The sequence below is a fragment of the Drosophila teissieri genome, chromosome 2R (genome assembly GCF_016746235.2).
Source record: "Drosophila teissieri strain GT53w chromosome 2R, Prin_Dtei_1.1, whole genome shotgun sequence".
NCBI lineage: Eukaryota > Metazoa > Arthropoda > Insecta > Diptera > Drosophilidae > Drosophila > Drosophila teissieri.
This window is the reverse complement of record NC_053030.1, coordinates 18,379,154-18,403,652: the sequence shown is the minus strand read 5'-3', so window position 1 is coordinate 18,403,652 and position 24,499 is coordinate 18,379,154. Positions and strand designations below refer to the sequence as shown.

General features: G+C 46.2%; 1 protein-coding gene and 1 long non-coding RNA gene across 2 annotated transcripts; both read left to right on the top strand.

Annotated features, from left to right (window-relative positions):
• The first annotated feature begins 362 nt into the window (after positions 1-362).
• Positions 363-1,096, top strand: LOC122613374. The gene is made up of 4 exons (XR_006325684.1): positions 363-520; positions 584-675; positions 731-863; positions 922-1,096. It is a non-coding gene; the product is annotated as an uncharacterized LOC122613374 (long non-coding RNA).
• A 17,919-nt stretch (positions 1,097-19,015) lies between these two features.
• On the top strand, positions 19,016-22,613 carry LOC122612590 (organic cation transporter protein). The gene is made up of 4 exons (XM_043786304.1): positions 19,016-19,211; positions 20,276-20,681; positions 20,748-20,891; positions 20,954-22,613. The coding sequence occupies exons 2-4, from the start codon at positions 20,287-20,289 to the stop codon at positions 21,921-21,923; spliced, it is 1,509 nt and encodes a 502-aa protein (XP_043642239.1). The 5' UTR covers positions 19,016-19,211; positions 20,276-20,286; the 3' UTR covers positions 21,924-22,613.
• Positions 22,614-24,499: the final 1,886 nt, after the last annotated feature.

The window sequence follows — 24,499 nt, the reverse complement described above, 5'->3', positions numbered from 1 at the left end:
GGTCACTCTGGCCGTCCTTCGGGATGAAGGGAGTTTCATTTATTTAATGCATGCACAATTTCCTAGACACTTTAACGGCGACTTTTGATTTCCATGCCCAAATCGCTGGGCTGAGGGCTTAATCTGGCGGCAGGCTTCGCACAAAGCCAACTGGGCGGCCTTAAAAAACGGCAAAGGAAATAAATATAGACGGTCCCGACTGCAGACGAAAATAAAAACAGTCCCACAAAGGAATTTTCGCGCTTTTCTTTCTGATAATTTAAGTCTGCGCGGTTTTTCGAGAGAAAAGAAATAAAAAAGACTTTAAAAAAATATATATATTGTTTCTTGTTTCAAAATTTTAACGAATCGTGCTTTTCTTTAGTTTTCTGTTGAGTCTAACGAAAAATTTCGTTCAATATTTATTTGATTCTAAGGTGATAAAAAAGCAAAATGTGTTTGAGAAATCGTTTTGAACTCGGTCTTGACGCCTTCGGCATAATAATAGGCAATGCCGTTATAATTACAATCATGTCTATCGGTAAATATAGTTTTCAATACATGAATTTAAAAGGATGAACTCTAATCTATATGTTTTCCACAGAGAAAACACTTGAATTATACCTCAAAATACTTCTTGGTGGATATAGCTTTCTAATTTTAGCTGCAATATTTTTATTGCTTGGAGTAATCTTGGTGCGTGCAAGATACGTATCTTAAATATTTTATTTCGTTCGTTTTTGATTTTTAGAAAAACCTCTTTCTTCTGTATGCTTGGATGGCTATATTGCTTCCTGGAGCTGTTCTAACTTTTATCGTAACTGTGCTCCAGTTGGCCAAGGAATGGGATCTCATATACTTTTTGTTCGGTGTAGTGTGGCCAGGTGAGCCACTCTACTTTAAAAATAGAAAGTGTAACTAATTAATCTCGATTTCTTGTAGTTGCCTTATTGTATACATTATATTTATCAGTGATATATGCATTACGATTGAAAAGATCAACTGATCATGACTGAAACACTCCAATGCTATTTAATTTAATTTGTAAAATTGTCTGTGTCCTTATCGAAACCATTTTAAAAGCTATATAAATTTGTCTTTAGATTGATAAAACAAACTGCCTTTTTTGATATGAATTTGGCGTGACTTGAAGGGCGAACAAAATGGATTTTCGAGCTTTTCTTTCTGATAACTAACTCTGCACTTTTCCGACTGCTAGGTTTCATTAAGGTTTGATATTGAACACATTGGAATGAGCACAGAAATAAAAACATTTGGATTTATTTAATAAATATATAGAATCTTGCTTTTGATACATTTTTTTTCGTATACATTTTTGATATACATTTAAAGCCAAATCGACGACTTTGCTGGGTGCAAGGGAACATGGCAAGCCGACATTGCGCATCTAGAAAAATTTCGCAACAAATTATTCAACACTTTGCATGCACACCAAATGGCCGAGCAGACGGAGGTGACTGGGCGATGAACATGGACAACATGAGGCGACTGGCGACTGGCGACCCTCTGGCCCCCCACCCGACTTGCTGCGACTTGATGCCCACTCTGGAATCCGGATCGGATCGTATCGGATCGGATGGTATTGCCCAGCTCTCAGTTTACAGCTTACAGCTGCCCCCTTTACCCCTTCCCGGATGAGTCCCTTTGGCCATGTCAGCGTCTTGTCTCCGCTGTTTGTCATTTCCTTCGGCTGCCGCTTGTTAAGTGCTGTTGGAATTTGCCATATTGCCACAGCGGCAGCCACATGGATGACAGGCGAGGCTGCTGGTTGGGGCAAACGTAAATCATGCCAATTTAAATGAGTGCAACCTGCGTTTTGACACTTGCCGTTGTCATGGACCCCAAATGTGGCCTCCGTTTGATTGCTACTCCGTGATCCGCAGACTGCATGACGTCCTCTACATTGCCGACAACTTCAGCACCATCCCCAATCCAAGCTGCACGTAAAAAAATTGCCGTCAGCCCGAGGAACAAATTTAAATTGTATTTGCAACAGTTTGCTTAAGATGGAAGGATATCCATTCTAAGAGTATAGAAATTTTCGCAGCGTATAATAAGTCCCCATCATTGTCACCGGAAATGTTGCACTTGTCGTCGGACAGGCAGCTGCATTAATCAGCTTGCATTTATGGCCCGCTGATTGAGTAATGCCTGAAATTCCACTCCACCGACACCCACGATCCCTGCGATCCGAGTCCTAGTCATTAAAATGTTATCGCTTTTTTATCTGCAGACTGAGAGTGCTTACCGACATGCATACCTTGCGTCTTAACTTGGCCAAATATCAGCTGCAACATTGTTGCGGTAATTTACATCTGCGTTAAGGGAATAAGTTCGAGACAAAGTAAGAAGGCATAAGAACAAACACAACACGTCGTTGTTAAATTAAATGTAAATTTATAATTATCCTCGAATGTCTGTAAATCACTGCCATATCTAATAAAATGCAAATCGCGTGGCATTAACTGCAGTTCTCTACCTAAGGGTTGCGGACTCCAGAGAAGCAGTCCAGATAGCCACTTGCATCTCGAGTGGATTTCGCAGTTCATCTGATTGGTGGGCTGCTGAATGCTAAGTTGACGCTTTGATCTTGTCTTGAGCGTAAATCTGGCGATGCGCTTTTGCGATTAAATGCCATTTGTGCGGCAATGGGATGGCCATGTTTGTCTCCGATGTCTCCGGATTCCAGTGCACACTGCTCTGGGCAAATGAAGTAGGGAGTAGGGAGTAGGGATGCAGTTGCAGTTGCAGCAGAGGAGACAACCACACGGGCACCTGTTCATTAAACGAGGGGGAAATTATAGTGCGCCGAGTGCAGTAAACAAATGTAATCGACATCCTGTGTAGGCCACAAAGGATGCCGCCGGCCATCGTTGAGTGGGAGGGGCAGGGGCAGGGGCAGGGGGCTACGGGATGAGGGATGAGGACCGAAGGATGGGAAAGGGCGCCTTCATGGCTAACAAAAGAAGAGACATCGACTGGCACACAAGCGCCGCTCGGCTGAAATGAACTGGAACCCAAAGACAAACAGGAAAAGCGAACCGCGAACTGCGAACCGCGGAGTCCTCGGCTCAGCGGCACAGCACACAAAACAAATAATAAACACAAGCGTTTTTGATTTACCATGAAATTTAAATGACCCGCCGCACAGATACACAAATACTGGAACACGGAGATACTAAAATCCATCCCCGATGCAGATGGAGGAGCTGCAGCTCCAGACTTCACTTTGCGTTTTATTGTCAGGGCGCGCAAATATTGTCAAAAGACTTTTGAGCATACTCCAACCATTCCACTCTATTATACACGCAGCAAAAAAAAGGGAATTGAAGCCGCAACGTTTTGTAAACAAATATTACAAATATCAAAACTTTTTCTATTTCTCCCATTTTAGAAAATGCCAAAAGCAATAAGTAAATATTTAATAATCGCTTATAAGCATTTACTTGCACTTTTGAAATTATTGTGAGCATGGATGAACATAGATATTCATGCTTGGTACTTGTTTTTTCTCTAAGCGTATTTGGCCAGACATTACCATTTGCATCTCTCGTTGCAGCGACGGAAGCGCCAGTGTGGAGCAAAAGATGCCGACAAAACAGGAAAAGATGGTCTGAGTTCTGAGGGTCTGACGGTCTGGACTTCGGTCCCGGATTCCCTGTCCCTTGATTCCCTGTCCCATTGCCCATTCCAAAACCCTTGTGCCCGGTCCTGTTTTGTTTGCCCCGGCGCTTCGAGTGTCCCCTAGACGGCTCAGAGAGCACTTGTTTGGATTTATATTTCGGTTTGCTTAGGTCCGAGGAGGCGGCCAAAGTGCCAGGCAATCAAAAACAAATTATGAGTGCTACAATTTGCCGGGGAACGAGAATGCGGATCGTAATGGGATCGAAATGGGTCTGGGTCTAAGAGTGGGTATCTGCCTCCTTATCGCTGGCTTATCAATGTTTATGGGGGCAGCTAATGCACTTGGCGTGCAGTCGCCTTTGGCGTTGGCATTGAACTTTCGCCGTAACGAAGACGAAGACGAAGGCCTAAAACAATGGCCCAAACGGGCCAATGGCCACACTCCGCACTCCACTGACCCACTTAGCCAATAAGGAAGAGGCAGCTTAATCACGGCTGCAAATCCTACATCAATAATTGACTTGAAAGCAAACAATTTATGATGACCTAAGACCAAACAAAGACCGAAAAGGGTGCGGTAATCAAAGGAATTGGCCAGGCGAGAGGGCGAGGCGATTGGGCCAAGCGGATAAGGCCAACACAGCGCCATGGCCCAAAAGCGATGACGGGCTAGATGACGACTATGATGATGATGATGATGATGCTGATGATGCAGATGCCGAGCCGATAATATAAACGATGAACGATAGAGCACGTCGACCCACACAAACTAATGTGAAAGTTGGTGGAGGGGATCTCGATGACTGGCAAAGGATGGATGAAGTCGGAACTGTTGCTGCCTTGCTGTGTTGCTGCGTTGCTGCAACGGATGACCTTTGGAGAACCCGTCGTCATCCAGCTCCCAAGTGAAAACATCTCAAGAGCAATAAATGGCAGACGAAGCAGCAGAAAAATTGGAAATTCCAAATGGAAAAGCAAGGCAAATAAATATCTTGCGGGCAAACATTATTGGCGTGGCTAAAACAAAGGCCAACTGGGTCACCAAGTCAAGGACCAGTCACTCAGTCATTCAGTCAGCCAGTCAGTCAGTCAATGTGCCAGTCCTGAGGGAATTGACCGAACCAATCCCGATTCGGCTGGAGGAAAATCAGCTACAATCATGAACAGTAGCAAATAAGTGCATGCATTTTTGAACCGCAAATCAACGTAATGATGACTCTGCCCCTTCCGTGCGCTTCTCGATTTCCCGACTTTCTGACAACACAGCTTGAGACGTCTAACCAACTTGTACTTGCGTTCCATCATCATTTCGTAGTCGAGTTGGAGCTGGTTTCCTTTTCAGCTGACTCACTTATGTAATAGCTAAATTGGCATCGACGTATATATTAAAAGGGGCGAAATGGGCGAGGATTTGGGTTTCGGGGGCAGCCAGGCTGGCTGCTAATATGATTACTCCTTAACCGGGGAAATTTCAAGAGTATCGGCAGAATTGCATGGTCATTACTATTAGCACAAAGTTTTGAAGGCTGTTAGAAAAAGGAAAATTGTCCCATACCTAGCAATGGTAAAATAAACATCTACATTTGTTCGAAAGGCAGATGGATTTATGAAAGCTATCTGTTGATACAAATAACGATGATAATCACTATATTATAAATGATATATCTTGAGGATCTTAAGTAAAATAAATAAAATAAATCTAAGGATGGAAAACTATATGGCAGAACTTGAATTTGAAAGAGCCACGGGTGGAACTCAGTGCCAAGATATTGAACTCATTACCCATTACCCGTTGCCGACATGGCATCCTCCCGCAACAGCACCCGTGCCGTCTGGCCAATATCTTTTGTTATCCGAGTGCCAAACTGCTAAGTCCACATTAATTACGTGTATCTTCAAACAATATACGAGATGCGGTGCCAAGACACAGTGCCCAGTGCGAGTCCCCAAGACCCAAAGGGGCCAACATGGCTAATCAGGTCCGTTGCTGTTTGGCATTGTTCACTGTACCGTTCACCCCGTCGGTCTGACATCATTAAGACCACATATCCACGTATCTACGACGGATCCACATCCACATCCAATCCACATCCACATCCAGATCCAGATCCACATCCACACTCACATCCACTCGACGCAGTGGCCAACTAATAACCGCCGACGATGAGAATGCGAATGAGAGCGAGGAGTGGATGCACTGCAAATATAACCCATCGCAATTTCAAATGGCTTTACATGCTGCTTGCTCCATTTGGCGCTTTCTAAGTGCAGAACTAGGGATTTTTTCTCTCCGTGTACCAGGTCGATGAGACGTCCGACGCATAGCGCCACTTAAACGAAGACGCTGTGCGTCAAGCAGCGCCGCAGAGTCCGGCGGGCGAGCCAACAGCCGACGGACACTGAGCCTGCGGTCGGCGAACGGAGGATGCCATAGACGTCGGGCGGGCGGGGAAGCGGTGAAGGGGGGAGGGGGAGCTGGGGAGCTGGCTGCTTGTAAGCTGTCAAACTCGGAAATTTGCAATGACAGCAAACATTGCCAGAGCGCAGATAAGCGGCGAAATGAACGCTGCACAAACTAAAAACTCATTGTCAGGCGCTGTCTGTTTGCCAGCCGACCAACCGACCAAGCGACCGATCCAAACCGCTTTGGGGGTGCGTTGCTGCATAATAAACTGCTGGCCAGGAGGCGGGAATCCTGCATCGAGCCAACAGGCAAGGGGGCACAGACGGACTGGGGGGACCACAGGGAACAATAGGGCGCCAGTGGAGCTGCTGCTTTGGCGGCAAGAGACTGCAAAGAAACAATAAACACACGAAAATAATGTAATGAGTTGCAGCGAATGGAGGACAAGTGCAGCTTGGTCGCTCGCTGGAGGTACAGTGGGCACAACGTCTTGGAGAGAGAACTTCTATTAGAAAATAGTTTTAGAAAACTAACTATGGACATGGTGAGTACTTCTTACAACACTATTTAACTCCATCAATCCTGATTTTCCATCTAAGGTTTATAACGTATGCCACACCTTTCATTCCACGGTGGCTGATGAAAGCGTAGCTCCTTCACTTCAACTAAAGAGCATATTAAATACATTTTTAAGCGAGTCCCGTGAGAAACTCGCCAAGTGGGCGCGTCTCCAGTGGGCTGTGGAAAACTGGGGAGGTTGGGGGGAATATTATTGGGGATGGGGGCAGTCTTCCATAATTGATGCGCCATGCATTACTAGACAAAACTGGCTGCAGCTGAGGCAGAAGAAGAGTGACATCAAAAGGGTTCTTGCCCCATCGGTGAACTTGGCTCGGTCATCTTCTGTGGCCATCGTGGCACTGCCCGCATCTTTGCCTCTGATTAATTAAGAATTATTTTAATTAACGTAATATATTTGCGGCCAGCAGGCAGCAGAAATGTGCAGCCATATAACTCTTTCCCCTTTTCAACTCTTTCTGTCCTTTTTTTTCATCGGTTTTTCTGTTTTTTTCTGGCCTGCTGGTTGATTTCTGGTTGCATGTGGCCGTCGAACGCTGGCCGAAAATGTGCGAAAATTTATGTTGCTTGCGATTTTGGCGACGACTTGTTTGCAACTTGTTGGCCATGTTCGAGGCGCGATTTTGGCCAGGCCTCCGCCTCCGATGCAATGCGATGCTATGCGATGCGTGTTTGTCTGGCAAGTGGGTCAGAGTCACAGTCCGCAGTCCACAGCAGGGGCAGCGCCAAAGTCAAAGTCAAAGTCAGAGTCAGAGGCAGAGTCAGAGTAGCAGCCAGATTCAGAGGAAGAGTCGCTGAGTGCTGGCCTCTGCCGAATTTCAATTAAATGCACATAAATTAAAAATTAGTAATAACTGGGGAACGCGGACCCCAAACAAAACGATGCCAGGCACGCAAAGCCATAAAAAAGGAGCAGCACACTGAAAGAAAGGGGAACTTGAAGTATCTATTGGTCTTTCTCATAGTGAAAGCTACACTAAAACGTCTTCAGAAGGGTAAGGAAAAGGTAACATTTAGATTGAGATGTTAATTTGATGTGGAAACTACCTATTTCGAATTTATTTCCGGTGCAGCGGCAGCTGTCGCCCGCATAGTTTGCCATGCGGATGTGGATGCGTTTACGGTCCAGGACGTGACCCGTTACCCGTTCCCGGATCCCCAGCTCCCAGCTCCCTGCTCCCTGTTTCCTGCTCCCGATCCCGATCCCCCCTGGAAACCTGTCGTTAAAAATCTGTGGGCCAGCCAGGCAGTCTCGGGCAGCCTATTAATTAGCCAAACTCAACACCTGCTGTGCGGCAAGCAAATTAACCTGACAGCTGGGAAGAGAGGCCAGTAACTGGGAGACTGGGGATTTAAATTGGACGAACGTATCCAACGGATCCAGCTCCGGATCCGGATCCCCTTGCCCGATTGGGCTGTGAATTGGAAAATAATTGTGCGACGACCATTAAATTGCCATGCCTGGATGGATTGGGCCCACGTTCCGACAATTAAGACATTATAAATAAACAAAAGGCCAAATAGTTATTAACTAATAACCGGCACGCGGCAGTGGGTCGATGTGTTGGCCATAAAACTTTTACCCATTTTCCCCAATAAAATACTTATGCGCCTGCCACCTGTCAATGGGTCAGGGGTCAGGGGTCAAGGCTCAAGGTTGTCAATGAACTCGGCTCTGCTAACTGCTTCGGGGTGGTGGTTTATGGTAAATGACTAAATGGTATACCAAAATAAATCAGTACCAATATAGAGCGTGATTTCACGTTTCCATGCTAGTTGCTTGCCAAAGCGATTAGTAATTATTAATTGTGGAATGACCGAATCGGAAAACCAACCGAATGCCCAAAGGGCTACATTATGTTATGGAATTAAACGGCAACAAATTGTCTCAGCACCCCCAACCCAAGTCCTATCGAGAATGCTTGTGTGCACTCGATTCACAACGCCTACCCCAAAAAACCCAATCCCAAGCCAACCCATTTCAGCCCCCCTTTCACAACTTTCACACACACCTGTGCGCTTTCTCAGGACCCATTCCACGGGTCTTAATGTTGTGAGAGACAACCGCGTAACAACAATGGCACACCAAACACCTTGGCCGACACACACACACACACACACACCCGGGCGCCGAACAACTTCCACACCATTTACAGTTCATTGAATTTGCCCGATAAATACGCATAATTTGTATACATTTTATGCGAAACACAGAGGCTCCGGAGCTGCCGTGATTTGCTGCATTCTGCTCCACTGAGTCCTGCGCGCAGGACCCCCAGTGTTCTAGTATCAGGCGACTGATACTGACACCCAACCTTTGGCGAAAGGACGGCATAATTACAATTTGAAGTAAGCAGACTGCTGAGCTGCTAACCAACACATTCACACACACACATAGGGGCCAAAGGGCAAAAGGAGCGAAGGTCCTTTCGCTCCGCGTCGCCGCCATCATCGACCTACGGAGAAACATCAAAAACTTTTGTACATTAAATCAAGCATCCTTCGCCATTTGTTGCTATTAACGTCAGCTACAGTGGAACACCTGTGAATGGCACTTGGACCCACGCAGAAAAAAAGCATAAAAAGGTATTTTATTGGTTTAAATGTTCTAATTCTATCAAAAGCAACATTTCATGTATTTATAATTCAAATCTGCACTCTGCCTAAGAAAAAACTTCCCTTTGTATATTTAGGATCTTTTTGACTAGTTACTTCTGGAGCTACTAATAAAACTCTATAAGAAAGAGTCTATGACACATACTTCCAGTATTGGTGAAGATGTAAATGTTTAAGAAACAATTGCTAGGCGTATCCTTTGACGTTATTTATTTTATTTATTATTATTTATTTAAGATATTTATTGCCTCAATTATTTGAATTCTATCAAAAGCAACATCTTTCGAGCATTTAGACTAGTTAGTCCCAGTGCTACTAACAAAACTCTATAAGAAACAGGGTATGACACATACTTCCAGTATTGGTGAAGATGTACATGTTTAAGAATCAATTGCTGACGTTTTCCTTAGCGAGGCTCTACTGTTTCTGTCGCCCACATTCCGTTCGCTTTGTGCGCCGCTGCTGATTTTCCGTTAATTTCCGCAGCGCGGCAATCGTTGACTTTTCAGCGGGAGCGCCAGACTCACGGGAGCGCCATTAGCAGGCGCCAAGGGGGCGGGCGGTCGCTCGAGTGGGCGTGGCCTTTGTAGCGGCTCACATGCTAATTCGCACACCCACTCGCATCCGATGGGGGTTAGAGTTCGAGGGGGAGGGGTTAGCCCCCATTGTTATCCCTGCGTCGAAGTCGTTGATTTTTCGCATTTCAGCCTTTTACACACTTCCTCTCTGTGCATTTTCCCACTTTTCCGCTTTCCCATGCTGTGCGCTTTCCCCTTGTGAATGCGCGTGAGTGAGTAATTTTTGTTTACACTTTTGTAAATAAAGATTTATGTTGCACGGGGACGCCATCGAGTGCGGCACGTGGCACCTTGTCGATAATAAACCCCGAGCAGTTTATTTACGCAAATTGATTAGTTCGATTATGTTCGACAACACGGCGCAGATAGAAGTGGCTTACGATCCTAGCCCCAAAAGGACATTAAAAACCGTCGCCATAAGAGGCGATATGAACGAAGTAATGGGAAGCTGGTTCCAGGGATAAGCTGCTTCACATGGCTAAAAACTTGGTCTAATTCAGATAGCTATTCGAAATGGCACTTTAAAGAAATGTTCAGCCATACTTTGTTCCCTCTTGTTGGATTAAATGAAATAGGTTCATCTAAGACAGAAACAATAGTCGGACTGCCAAATGTGATTAATTAGTCGCTGGCACTTGGTTCCCTTTATAAAGCAGATGCTATTCCTGATCCGGTTGGTATCAAAACCAGCTCCACGGCCTCGGATCATTAAAAGTTTTCGCTAAGCGAATGCAGAACACAGAGCACAGAACACAGAACACAGTTTTTCACGGCATTGTTGCCGCTGCTCTGCTTCCTGGCACTTGGCAGGCGAGTGGAAAACTTTGCCACCAACTACAACGGCGGGGCAAAGGTCAGAGGTGCGAGGAGAGGAGAGCGCAAAGATGGAGCAAGTGTAAAAGAAATAAACGGACTTAAAATAGGAAAAGTCAACATGAGCTGGGCCATTGCGTGTCCGGGGACAGGACGTTTGCCCAGGACTAACTTATTTTATGCCGGTCCAGGGCGTGGACAATGAGGGCTCCGTGGGGAGGAGGGGTGCGGAGGGGGGAATGGAACTGAGATGGGGCAAACACAAAGATGAGATTTGTTCTTCTCCGGGGGCACAAAAGCGGAACGGCGCTCAAAATGACTGACACGGCTAGCTGGTCACATGGTCAAGAGCGTGAAGCGAGCCATGGCTATAAAGCACACACATAGCGATCCAGGACAAAAGGCGAAATGAGACACACTGAAAATAACCAGCGACAATTTGGGACTGCATTTGAATTAAAACCTTTGAAAATCAAAAATGTGGAGGGTAATAATAGTTATAAGCTAACTTATTAAAGAGCCAAAATGGCCACGTCCCAGGAAGTTTCGTGTCTTCAAGAATGTATAGTTTGTTTTTGATATAAAATAAAATAGCTAAGTAATGTAAGCCACAAATTAATAAAAGTGCGTGAAAGAGCGATGTGACTTTTTCACTGCATCGGTCCGAGATGAAATTCCGTAGAACATTTTGTATCTTGCTTAGTTGTTTTAAACTTTATTGTTTACGCTAGTGATCAGGACGATGGCTCCTCTTTTGACCACCTTCTTCCACTCCCGCTGCCGCTGCCCACCAACTTGGCCATGCCATTGTGTGGCTCTAAAACATAAACGGAAGCGATTTATGGTGCAAACACAATGAACGAGCCAGCAACAAACAACCACTAGGAGCAGAGAAGATGATGACGCACAACAACAAACACACACAAAGGACACGGGACTCGGGACACGGGACCCGGTCACATCAACAATTTGTGTAGTGTTGACCAGCAAAGTCCTGCATCCTCGTGGCAGCTCATAAAAAAAAAGGAAAAACGCTCGAGAAGAAAAAACTCACACACTACGGCCAACTCAAACAAACGGTTAGGCCAACTCAAGTTGGCGTCTACGAATTCCGCTGGCCCAAACAAAAGTTAAGCGCAAAGGAGCCAAACAATGAACTTGGCAAAAAATCAACAAATTAGAAAATGCTCGGGGTTCAAGTACAAGAAATACATTTTATTTATTTTACTAAACAATGTATTATCACTATTTAGTATTTTATATTTCTTTGTTTATGTTTTAATCTTTTGTAGAATATAAAATATTATTGAATGCATTTAAGGTTAACATTCTGGAATCACATTGCATTACACTGTGACCAACAAATTTATGGTACAATACAAATTGCTTAGATATTCTGGTCTCCCAAAAATCTTGTAAATTTCCAAATAAATTGCTGGCCAAATTCCTGGGGAATTTGCGCTGAAAATCCTCCGAGTTCCCAGCTCCAATCGTTGGGGCTCCCAGATCCGATTCCATTGTCCGCTGGCCGCAACTAAAGTGCTTGTCACTGGTCACGGCCCGGAAGTATCTTTATTTCAGCTTTGTTTGCACTTGCACACTCACACACACACACACACACACTTGGCAGGACACAGATACTGGCACACATACACTCGCGCTGAAAGGCGGAAAGGAAGTCCAAGTGTTATTATCCTGCTTAGCCATAATACGTTGTTAAAATGTTGAGACTTTGTCATTTGCCGGGCCATACTAAAAATCACAAGAAATTGAAAAATGCCTGCGACCCGAGGGGCAGCTACATATACTTTCAGCGAGGCGCTGGAGGTCCTGGCAAAAAGATGCCAAGGCAACATGACTGGAGGGGTGGGGGGTTCAGAGGGGGCTAAAAGAGGAGTCTTTCCAAGAGTGGGATTCCTGTGGGAATCGTTGACAGGCGCGTGGCCATTTTGTCTTTGCGCCTCGAAGGGGACTTTATTAAATTTTCAGCACAGGAAATGCTTTGAGTACTTTGCCGGCGCCTTTGATTTCGATTCGCCGCCATTTTTGGAAGTCATTGCCATTTCCGCTCCACCGTTTTTGCATATTTCCCGAGTAAACCAAGTCGGGCCTACAGGTGAAAAGGTAAGGTAAGGTAAGGCAAGGTAAGGTAAGGCTTACGGGCGCCGCATAACAATTAAGTTCATTAAATTTCAATTAATTCCATTAATTGAAGCAGAAATATGCGTTTCATTTGATTTGTTTTGATAGGCCGTCAAGCACGGCGCATATTTTAGATGAATTTCTTTGCGCTTCCTTTTGGCCTTCTTTTACATTCAATTAATTACGTCAGCCAAACCACAATTAAAATTAATTTGCCCGTCTAGAGGAAAGTATCTTCGGCCAAAGGCAGTAGTAGCAACAGCAGCAGCAGCAGCACCGGAAGCTGGAAAATCCTGCAAAATGCTGGAAAATGCTGCAAAAGTCCGAGTTCGGCATCCGCATGTCTGGCAATAAAAATTCTCGGCGTAATTAAAATCAAAGGATTTCGCATTTAACAATTTATGTACGCTATAATTTTTGGGGCGGCAGTAGACAGTGCGAGCTGGCTCGTAAATTTCCCCCTGCCCTCGACGACTGCCACCCGCTGAAAATCGCTTTATGGTCGTTAATTTGTTGGCCATGGCAACGTCGGTGGAGAGTCGAAAGGGGAGGGGTTGGGGGGAGGGACAGGTCCCCATTGTGTGTGTGTGTGTGTGTGTGTGCAAATGATTTGTTTCCTTGGTGCCTGTTTGAAAACAAAGGCTGCTGACTGACCAGACAACGGACGACAACGACAACGACAACGGGACACTGGCCAAAATGCCGGACTGCAATGCACGTGACTGCATGCCACACATGCCGCAAGGACAAGTGCGGTAATGCCCCCATGCAGGCCACGCCCCCAGCCGAGCCACGCCATTGGGGAGAAGCCACTGCATTTCATCGCTAATTTAAGTTAATGGTCATTGTTGTAAATTACATTAATTTTAATGCGATTTCGCACACACGCATGCACCGGAAGTGCTCCCAATCTGCTCCCTGCCCCCTGCCCCTGCCCCCATCACCATTTCTTCCCCCTTTTCCCCGGGGAAAGGCTTTTAAGTGTGTGATTGTTTGGCCATTGCACTTTTATGTAATTACCGCACTAACAAATTACATCAAGTGTCACAAATGAATGCATTTATGATGTGCATTTTAAAATCCCGCAGCCACCGAAAAGAAGGAGGATAGTTAGAGTGCCGGCATCCAGGAGCCGTAAAATCTCGCCAAGTGGCCCTGTTAAGTATGCTAAAGTGCACTGCTCGCTGTGTGCGCGTAATTAAAATGCATTTTGCCCGAACAAGGGATTAAATCATTGTTGGGCACTTTGCCACTTTGCCACATTGCCATCCATGTGCTGCACCGCCACCGCTTTCCGCCAATTTCTTGTCCGAGCACCTATTTATGGAAAACGGAAAACAGAAAGGCTGCAAACAATTATGGATCTGTGGAGAGATTCCACTTGGAACGGCACATAAGTTGATAATAAATTATTTAAACAAATTACTTATAATAAAGGCTTATAAGAAGGCTGCATACTTGACAACATATCATTTGTGTTGTTCAACTTTGCACATAACAATTAAATTTCAGCTTAAAGCGGCCAAAAGCAACAATAGGCCTTGGCACTTGAACTGGATTCTGTGTTGCAAGCGGACATGTAGGTACTTTTTGCGCTGCACAAAACCAAAGAGAGGTGGGGCCCGCAGTCACGTATGGGAAAAAGTGGCAAGCGTTTTGGGGCCATTCAAAATATTTGGCTGCATTTGCATAAAGTTCTGCAGCAGCTCCAAAGCAAAGGCAAAGGCAGTGCAAAAATGTCAGGTGCAAAATGGGCAGCCACTGCAAACGCGGCGTATACGCAATGCAGAGTGTGCCGAGCGGCAGCAGCGAAAACAAACTGGAGAGTAAACAAGGCTGTGAAGTTGCACACTCGGGGCAGTAGCCCCATGCAGCATGCTGCATGCAGTATGCAACATATACGTAGAATGGCCAAACGGGTGAATCGGGATTCGAGGGATCCATAAACTGAACGACTGATTGAACAGCAAACATGTCGTCCAGTGGCTCAACTCCAACTCCGCTCGCTCTCTCTCTCTGATGTAAAACACATGTTGCCCCTTATTTCTTTTGCCATCGGCAATACCGCCCCCGCCCCCGTTATCGGTTAGTGCCCCCTCGTGTCCAGGGCGGAGCCAATTTTAAGCAAATATTATTGTTTGCATTTATGTTTGTGTCTGATATGACACTGGCGATAATGCACTGAATGCGTTTTCGGCCTCGCAGCAACTACACTGATCAGCAAGCAAAAGGTTTAGAAGGCTGAACATTTCTTCATTGGCTTTTCTGTAGATTGCTTTAACATCTAAGCTTGCCCCATAACTATTTCGGATTTGGGCTGGAATTTCTTTTTGTAGCGAAGTGTAGCGTGGTCTTGCTGATCCTGTTGTTTCCGTTGTCCTAGAACCTTATTATTGTTTCTGTTGCTGTTGCCGTGGCTTCAGCTGCCGTGTTGTGTGACTTGAAGCGTGCCACAGAGCGGCATGTAAACACAACCTTAAATTAAAATATGTTTGCTTATGCAGTTTGTAGAGCAAACTGAACAGCAAACTATAACCGAACCGATTCCTCCCGCCATCCCAGGCATAAATTAAAACTTTGCAACATTCGCACGGAGCCGCAGTTTCGCTCGACAAAAGCTAATTATGCATAAAGCTGCGGCCCTGACACGACGCTTATTTACCTTCTGGTCTACTGCCATCCATCCAAGTGGCAGCTGTTTTGCCACAGCCCCGAGAATCAGTGCTCTGGTGCTCCTGGTTCGGAGGTCATCAGCGGTCGTGGATGGGTGGGTGGTGGTGGGTGGGTGGTGATTCGCTGAGCGGTATTATGACAGCTGCCCAGCTGACTGACAGGCTGCGGTGAGAACGGCTGTCGGCGGCGGAAATTAAACGCCTCGATTTGCGTGCCCGTCACGCGTAAATCAGGTAACACAAGGTAACACAGCCAATGCCTACCTACACATGCCTTGAAAACCCATAAGTTTCTAGGAAACTAAAATAATAGCAATACTGTTTCTACTTCCCTATCTAGTGAGCTGCTTCTAACAGCATTCTTCGCAGGCATCAAGCTTATTACGTGAAAACTCTTTTAATGGAGTTAATAGTTTTCCCGAAAGTGATTAGTGTATAAATGACTTCAGCGAGATAAGACACTTAATTTAAGTTGGCCTAAACAACGATCTGGTCGGCAACTAATGATCAGCTCACTCATCAATCTGTAAAGTGTTGGCAGACCGCTCATCATCATTCCCACCGGCTTCTGGGATTAATCCACAGCCCCGAAACGAACCAGCGAAATCCGCTGATTTATGTGACACACATTAGGACGACCGGCTAGTTCGTCGTCCGGTGCAAATTGAATGGGGCCCGGCAACGAAACTGCAACTGCAACATATTGCCGCGTTTTATTATGCTTCGAAATTAACAATTTTAGCTGCCCGCAGCGGCAGCCGCATTCCATGTTAATGCACTTTATCGCCCCCGGCCAGGCGAAATGACTCAAAAAACGGCGCACAAATTGCAAACAGGGCGCGCATAAATTAATCGAAGCCTAGCCTAGTGAAATTAAAACATTAATCTGCGCACCCGACCAAGCAGCATAATAATTAATGCCGGCTTAAATTTATTAATTTATTTATAAAGCCAAAAAAGGGCGGCTGCAAGGGGCACTGACTAAGAGGTGCGAATGCGCATCCTACGGATCCGCAACAGAAACGAGAATGGGAATGATGGAAGTGCCCGAGTGGCGTCCGACAATAAAAACCAAAGACATCTCCAAATGGCCCGGGATGAAGTGGACAGCCATGAGGCAGCTTCCTTGGCTCTGCTGGGCAGTGCGCAGTTTTTAAAAATGTCAGTACGCCCTCTAGGGACAGATTAGCGATTAATCTACGGGGCATGGTCACATGGACGCCCTTCGGACTTCGGACTACGGACTGCGGTCCTTCTCGTTCCTGGGAGGACGAGGTAACGATTAAAAAATCTCCACATAAAAGACTGAGCACTTAATCAAAGCGGATTTAGAGAAGAACTAAGGGGCGACTGCCGAGGACGGGGTAAGAAGCCAAGGCAACCAGGGCCAAAACCGTTGACGCGGCTCTTTGTTTCTAGCTGCTTCCTCTCACAATGCATACCCTGCAAACTGCGACTGGGCATTTCAGCAAACTTATCTGATATCTTACTTAATCAATTTTAGTTCCTAATGTATAATATAGTTTTCAATGAAACAGGCACCTTATTACTTTCAAACACTTCCATGCATTTCCCTTGGAACAGGTAGCTAATTGCAGTGAGACAGACGGGCAGATGCTCGATAAGTAAACAGGTAGTTTAAGGTGTGTTTCAGCTCCAAGGGTGGTTTGGCAATTTTTCCATTTATAAAGTAAGGTGGGTATATTGATTTTTCGCAGTTGCAAACGAACACTTGGCAGGTGTGAAGTGCTGATCCTGAAGGGAGCGATTCTTAGCACAGGTAAGTTTGCTCTGCCTATATGTCTATATATTTCCGCATATTTGAGATAATAAATGTGTTATCATAGGAGAGCATCGCACAGTCGGCATTTTGCTCTTGCGATAATCGCCTTACTTGGATTTTAACTACATATTACAAGCAGTTTTATTTCGCTAAGCGCTGCTCATAGTTTTCGGTGCGCTTTTTCATTGCTATGCAGCATCCACCTCCACCTCCAGCTCCAACTCTAGATCCAACTCCATCTCGATCCCCTCGTGGAAGACCTTAAATAGTGGCAAAGACATCTCACAGACTTGGCGCGCTGCATTTGTCAATTTACTACGAGCTGAAAGGGGCGTGGCCGCGCATAAAAATGATATATGTGAGCGCTGAGTTAGCAATTTTCGTATGAATTGCCAGAGTTGCAGTTGCTGCTGATGCTGCTGCTGCTGCTGCCGTTCGCTTTATGAATTTCTTTATGGCCAACCTATAAAATATTTTGATTGCACCATGGTGTGTCTGGATGAGGGGGCAGCTCGAAATTAAATGCCTGCTGCTTGATTTGCTCGCTGGCCCTCAAGTGGATTCCTCGCAATCCTCGTCCACTTTTCCACTCGACCACTGTCCACTTCAGTTCAGTTCAGTTTAGTTCAGCTCGGCTTGGTACTGGCCTGCTCTGTGCGGCAATTATGGAAGAAAAACCGCAAAGCGCTGCAAAGCCGGCCCAAAACATTTGTTGGCCTTGCCAAGTGCTTCTCTGTGGAGCGCCAGAAATTTGGCATTTCCCCAGTAATCCTTTTGTGTGCTAATTGGAGCGTTGTCGGGCCATATATATACATATATATATATTTATATATATTTCCTGGAAAATATCTGGCTCAAACAGTCCGGTTGCCGGCCCATTCGGGGCACTGAAAGCGGCTTAGAACACTTGTCAGGCCACCGAATGTAAATATTAAATGGGGCCATTTAAATGGATTTAGTTTGGCAAATGCACGTCACATCGGCTGGGCCTTGAAATTTTAGTTCTAGTTTTAAATAAGATACTTAACAGTATAAGCTAATTTATTGCAAAAGTAAAACTGTTAAATTTATAGCATTTGATTTGTGAAATTGCACTTATCGTACATATAAATAGAAAGATAAACAGCACATCGTTAAAATTTGCCCATTTATTTTCAATAAAAAAATGTATTTATTAATAATCTTTTAAAAATCGATCACGTGTGCGTTAAATGGCTTTTTGAAGATAATTTATTACCTTCACATATTAGTAAGTTCCAAAAAAGGTTTATTTATATGAAACGTTTAAGAACTAAAAAGATTAGTAAGATTAAACTCAATTATCGTCTCGCCAAAAAGTCAACAACGCGACTCGCTTTATTGTTATTTGGATTTCCAATATCGTGAGTAAATCAAACATTTGCAGGTTTGAGAAACGCGTGCTACGTTGATGAACACTGCGTGATTATGTTGTGAATTTATTGTGATCTGCTATCCACTCGCCGCGAGACATCTCCATTAATTTATAAATAAAAATAGCTATTTTTAGATACAGGAGCTACACGAGGTAGGCTAAGCCGAGTGTTTGCCCAACTGATTATATGATTGACATCTCTCCAAAGGCTTTCTGCAGGTGAGATAGTCTTGTAAACAAAATATTCGTGTTATCTCGCACCAGTTGAGAAGAAGTTCAGGGCATTTGGCAGTATTTGTCATATTCGCGACGCTTGTCGAACGCCTCTTATCATCTGGGATTAAAGTACACAACACGACTTTATCTCCATCTCAGCTGCTTTTCTCAGTCGACGAGACGAGATGCGATTTTTCTGCCATTGATAGTATGGCACCCAAGCCCTCCAGACGTGGTTCAAAAAGTGCGAGATTGCGAATCGCGAGTGTTATCAATCAACTTGCTGAGTTATATAATTCGGGCGGTAGACAAGCCCCCGGAAAGTTCCAACTGCGACTTATAAATAGAATTGGTGCTGACCTACTGATCGCCATTTGAATCGGGTGTTTGGGTAAGTGCTTTTTGTCTCACGCTACTGAAAGATATATTATATATAAGTTAAAATATGTTATTCGAAATGAGCAGGACAACATTCAAAGATCAAGAGTGCAGACAATGCCAGATTTAGCATGTGGCGATCGTATTATAACGCTACGTTTTGTCAGCGGTTATTCCATGCATTGGCCATCCAATTTGCATATATAATGTATTTGCAATTGTTGTGACATTTTGCAATTTTGCCAGCCACTGACGACTGCGCCAAATGCCTTCGCCAGACAGGTTGTCGTTGCCGTGGGAACTTTTGCCCGGAATCTCCGACCAGAAATCTCAGACCTTCGTCTCCCTCTCTCTCCATCGGCGGTTCAACTTTCACTGGGGCAATGGCAGTGCTTCCTTAATTAAGCCATCTTAATGGGTAACTGGGGCTCGTTCGTTTATCTGCGGGCAGACAATGGCTTAATCTGCCAGCTAGATCCCAGCATCATCGGGCCTGGTCCCCGGGCGCACCTTCCTTCAATTAACCAGGCAGCCAACTTCATTTACCTACTTAAAGAGTAAAAGTTTAGCCCCAGTCTCGGCCCCAGTCTCTTGGCCTTTTGGGCTGACAAACTGCAGCGGCGCATGGAGGCCGTACTCCTATTTCTATTCCTATTGCTATTTCTATTTCTATTTTCAAATGCCATTTTGGCGGTGGCTTCAAGTGGCCCCCAAGTGCTAATGCCCCCAACCCCGTTGGTTTCTATGTCTTCGAGCTCCAACTTGTCACGCTGCCACCGACTGGAGCTCTCTCTCCACGAAAACCGGTTCCTTGCTGGTGGCCGGTTGCAAATGAAATCTCCAAGTGCTCGATCTGCCCGGGTTCCATAATTCACGCCAGTCTGCACTGAGCCGCACCGGCCGATATGTCCAATTTGCGCTGAGGCCGGCAAATATTTGAGAAAGTCCACCCACTAAGAAAGCAGTCGGCTTGGTAGGCCTCTGCACTGGGAGAAAGACATTTGGGAAACACACTTACAAAACCCAAAATAAATACACATACACACGTACATTTGAGTGACAGCCGAAAATCGTTAGTTTCCAGCAACATGACCGATCGACAGCCGGATGCGAAGGCCCCAAAGCCACTGAAGCCCGTCACCAAGACAGGCGACCCCATAATCTCGCAGATCGGCGACCTCCGGCGCTACCAGTTGTTCTTCATCCTATTCGTCATGCTGTGCAAATTCGGAACGGGCTGGCACACCCTGGGCCACATCTTCCTCGCTGCCCCCACGCCGTTGTCCTGCCGGACGGAGAATGTCACGGATCCCTGCAGTGACGAGTGCTCCGAGACCGAGTTCGACACCAGCGTCTTCGAGTCCACCATCATCACCGAGTGGGATCTCACCTGCGAGAGCAAGCGGCTGGCCAGCTTGTCCCAGAGCATCGTCATGCTGGGCATCCTGTTCGGCAGCATTCTGTTCGGCATGTTTGCTGATCGGTGAGTATCCCATATTGATAGGTTAAATCTGATGTCTGACATTCTATGATTCTAATCCATTACCAGGTGTGGACGTCGCCCTGCCTTCCTGACCTGCTGCTTCATGCAGCTGATCACCGGCCTCATCGTCTGCGTATCCCCCTACTACTGGTTCTACTGCGTCTTTCGATTCCTGGTGGCTATGGCGACGGCGGGAACGATGACCACCAGGTGGGTTCCCTAGCACTACCTTGGAGATTCTCAGTAATGCACACGTTCGATCCCATTCGCAGTTTTGTGCTGATCATGGAGATCGTGGGACCCAAGAAGCGCGAATTGGTGGCCATCCTCTACCAAATCCCCTTCAACTTCGGCCACGCCTCTCTGGCCCTGTTCGCCTACTTTATTCGAGACTGGCGCTGGTTCCAGTTCAGCATCACCATCTTCTCGGTCGTGTTCGTGATCTACATTTGGCTGGTGCCCGAGTCGCCGCGCTGGCTCTTCACCACCGGCCGGGTGGACAAGTCCATCAAGATTCTGGAGAAGATCGCCAAGTGCAACAGGGCGCCGACGGAAACCATTCGGCCGGAGATCGAGGCGGCCTATGCGGCACTGGCTGCCCGTCAGCCGGTCAAGAAGGGCACCGTCGTGGACCTGTTCCGGACACCCTACATGCGGGTGAAGACCATCTGCATGGCCATCAACTGGCTGGTGGTCTGCATGGTCTACTATGGCACCGCGCAGTATGTCTCGGCGCTGGGCGGCAACATCTTCATCAGCAACGCCATAGCCGCCGGCGTGGGCATTCCGGGCACTTGCCTCTGTGTGCTCATGACCAAGTACCTCGGACGCAAGATGACCCTGCTGCTGTCCAATGCCTGCAGTGCTCTCGGCCTGCTCCTGTTGGCCTGCCTGTCCGGCCAGGCGGAGGTGGTGCGCGTGTCCTGCGCCACCATTGGACTCTTTGGCGCCTCGGTCACCTTTCCGAATGTCTACTTGTACGGCGGAGAGCTCTTTCCCACGGTGGTGCGTTCCAGTGGAGTGGGTCTCTGCTCGATGGTGGGGCGAGTGGGCTCCATTGTGGCGCCGCTGATCGTCGATCTGGCTGCCTACGGTCTGTGGCTGGCGCCCCTGATCTTCGGAATTTTCTCCGTTCTGGCCATCGTCGCCACAATTTTCCTGCCGGAGACGCGAGGATCTCCGCTGCCGGAAACCCTGGAGGATGGAGAGACTTTCGGCCGCAAGAAGAAGACGCAGGCATAGGGCTTTTCTCTCAGTGTTGTAAGGCCAGAATTTAAAATTTTCGGGCCCAGCTTAGCTCCTATTGCCCGGGCTCTAAAATTATTAAATTTCGCCTTAAGTTGAGATTTATACGATGCGATATGTCAGTCACCGAAAAGCCAAACTGCAAACTGCAGTTCGTGCCGCAAACAAAAGGCGCAAAAGGAAAAAGAAACAGAAAAAAATTGAAAAATCTAGCGAATGCAAAAGGTAATTACCGCGGAGTAACTTCCACTTCGTGATTATTAAAACTGGGTTAGCAGTCTACCGTCTACAGTTGGATACAGTCTGCATCCAGTCTCAATCCAACTGCCTTAATGTCGAGGTGCAAAGCAGCCAAATAGCTAACTGGCAAACCCGCCAGGTGACTGGTAATGCAAACTTCGCATGTGAACCCAATCGATAGCAGCTAGGACCAATGAAATTATATAGTACAATTCCAGCGGCAGTGGAAACCGAACAAGAAGTGCATCTCATGAGTTATCTGTAGCCAAAAGCGAGGCTTTTAAACTGGAATATTTGCACCAGATGTCGCCATAAGTCCGGCCAAATCTGTAGCATCAAGGACGTGTAGAACATTAACTGCATTGTTGCGTCAATAGTTTAAGAGCCACACAATGTAATTTTGAGTCGAATAAATGGCATTTTAGCATTGCATTTAAGAAAACAACATTCGGCCGCAGAATCGATTATACACATCACCGCGAATGACATTCACCGCGATGCCATTAGGTCGATTCCAGTCGATGCCCAAGGCAATTATCGGCAACCATCTCATCACACCATCACACCATCTCCCATCTCCGCATCCACATCCACATCCTCTGGCATCGCGATGGGATGAGATGAGATGGGATGACCTTGGCCAGGCAAAAACCGGCTGGAGCAGCACTCAAGGTTAATATTCATTGTCAACATTGGGCACGCCTCATTTGTATGCGGCTCTCGGCTCGGATCCTCGCTGCTCATTCAACATCCCTTTTCCACGATGAAAAAAAGGTATAAATGTACTTGGTTGCAAAAGAAAAAATTATAGTTACAAAATGATAGTCAAATAAGTATCGTAATAATACAAAAAACTCTGATGTAGGTTAATTTCTTGTTGAAGATTAAAATAATAATAGCTTGATTTATTTTGATATCTTTGATATGTTCTGTAAACACCATCGAAATTTCTTTCTGTGCATCTAGCTAGCCGTCGTCGGCACTTGGCAACATAAAGCGGTGCCCAATCCTTCGAAATTGCATCGCCACTCAGCCTGGAGCTGGAGCTGCAGTTGCACACCAATTGCGGATTCGGACTGGGTCCGATTCCCAGTCCGAAAGCGATGTCCAGAATGGGCCAAGTTTTTAGCGTCATCGGCGCTGGCAGGTTGTCATGTCAGCAGTACGCAAACTGTCAGAATTCGAGAGGAGCTCCTAGCTGGCTGGCCGTTTCCAAGCTGGTTGCTTCCTCGAACCGACGGCCGGTGTCGCATACTTAATCAGCGGCGGCGGCGTGTCTTAGTGATAATTACCAGGCATTTTTGCAGCACTGTGGCTGCCCAAAGCCGCCCGCTGATGCTGGGAGATGAGAGATGAGAGATGTGGCCAAATGAATGGCCAGAGCGGCTCCACTGTAGTCGCTCGATGATTATTCATTGCGATGCCCCAATGCTCCTCCCACAACGCTCCCTCCCCTCCCATCGACTGGAAGCAATTTGTTGATATTCTGGTAGCCATTAAGGAGCAACAGGCGACAAACAGCGCTGAGGGGAATGCCATAAAAGTTAATTGCCTCAGTAGCACAAAGAGACAACGGCTCCCAGGCCAACTGTGACTTCAAATCGTCCCTACGAGACAAACAGTAGAAGTTATAATTAAATAAAGCCATCACATCCTTATTTGGAAAAGTAATACGATATGATATTTATTTCTGTATTCAGTAATACAAACTTTAAGTCAATAAGCTGCAAAAACATAAATAAGAAATGGGTCCTAATGAAATATACCAAGTTATGAGGCGATAACGTTTCTGAACAGAATATTTAAACTAAAAGTTAAAAGGGCCGCGGAAATGAGTCATTTTGCTGATAAACAAAGGGTAACAACGGGGGTTATGGATTGCCATATTCAGCCATTCAAAAACGCGACACTTGAGCGGAGCTGTAGAGGCAAAACTGCCACTCAAAAGTGCAACGAGAGGCAACCTTTTGGCCAACAGCACATGGCAAATTTGCCGGGCCAAAACCGCAGACAGGCAAAAGCGGCCAAAGCGGCAGAAGCAGCAGCACGGAGACAAAACCCATTTAAGTTCAAAGCAAGCCAACCGACAAGACGATCATTATCTGAGCGGCATATCTATTTGCGATTACCGCCGAGCTGGCTCTCAGCCTCAGTTTCAGCTTGGGCTCCAGATGAGGATGAGGCTGAGGATGAGGCTGGGGATGGAGATGAGCATAGAGGATAGAGCGGAAAACTGGGCAGAATCGTGGGAGTTTCGGATCGCAGACTCCGAGGCGGTGTGGTGGCAACGTGGGCGCATAAGGCAGGCAAATGTCAAAATGACGCGCTTTGTT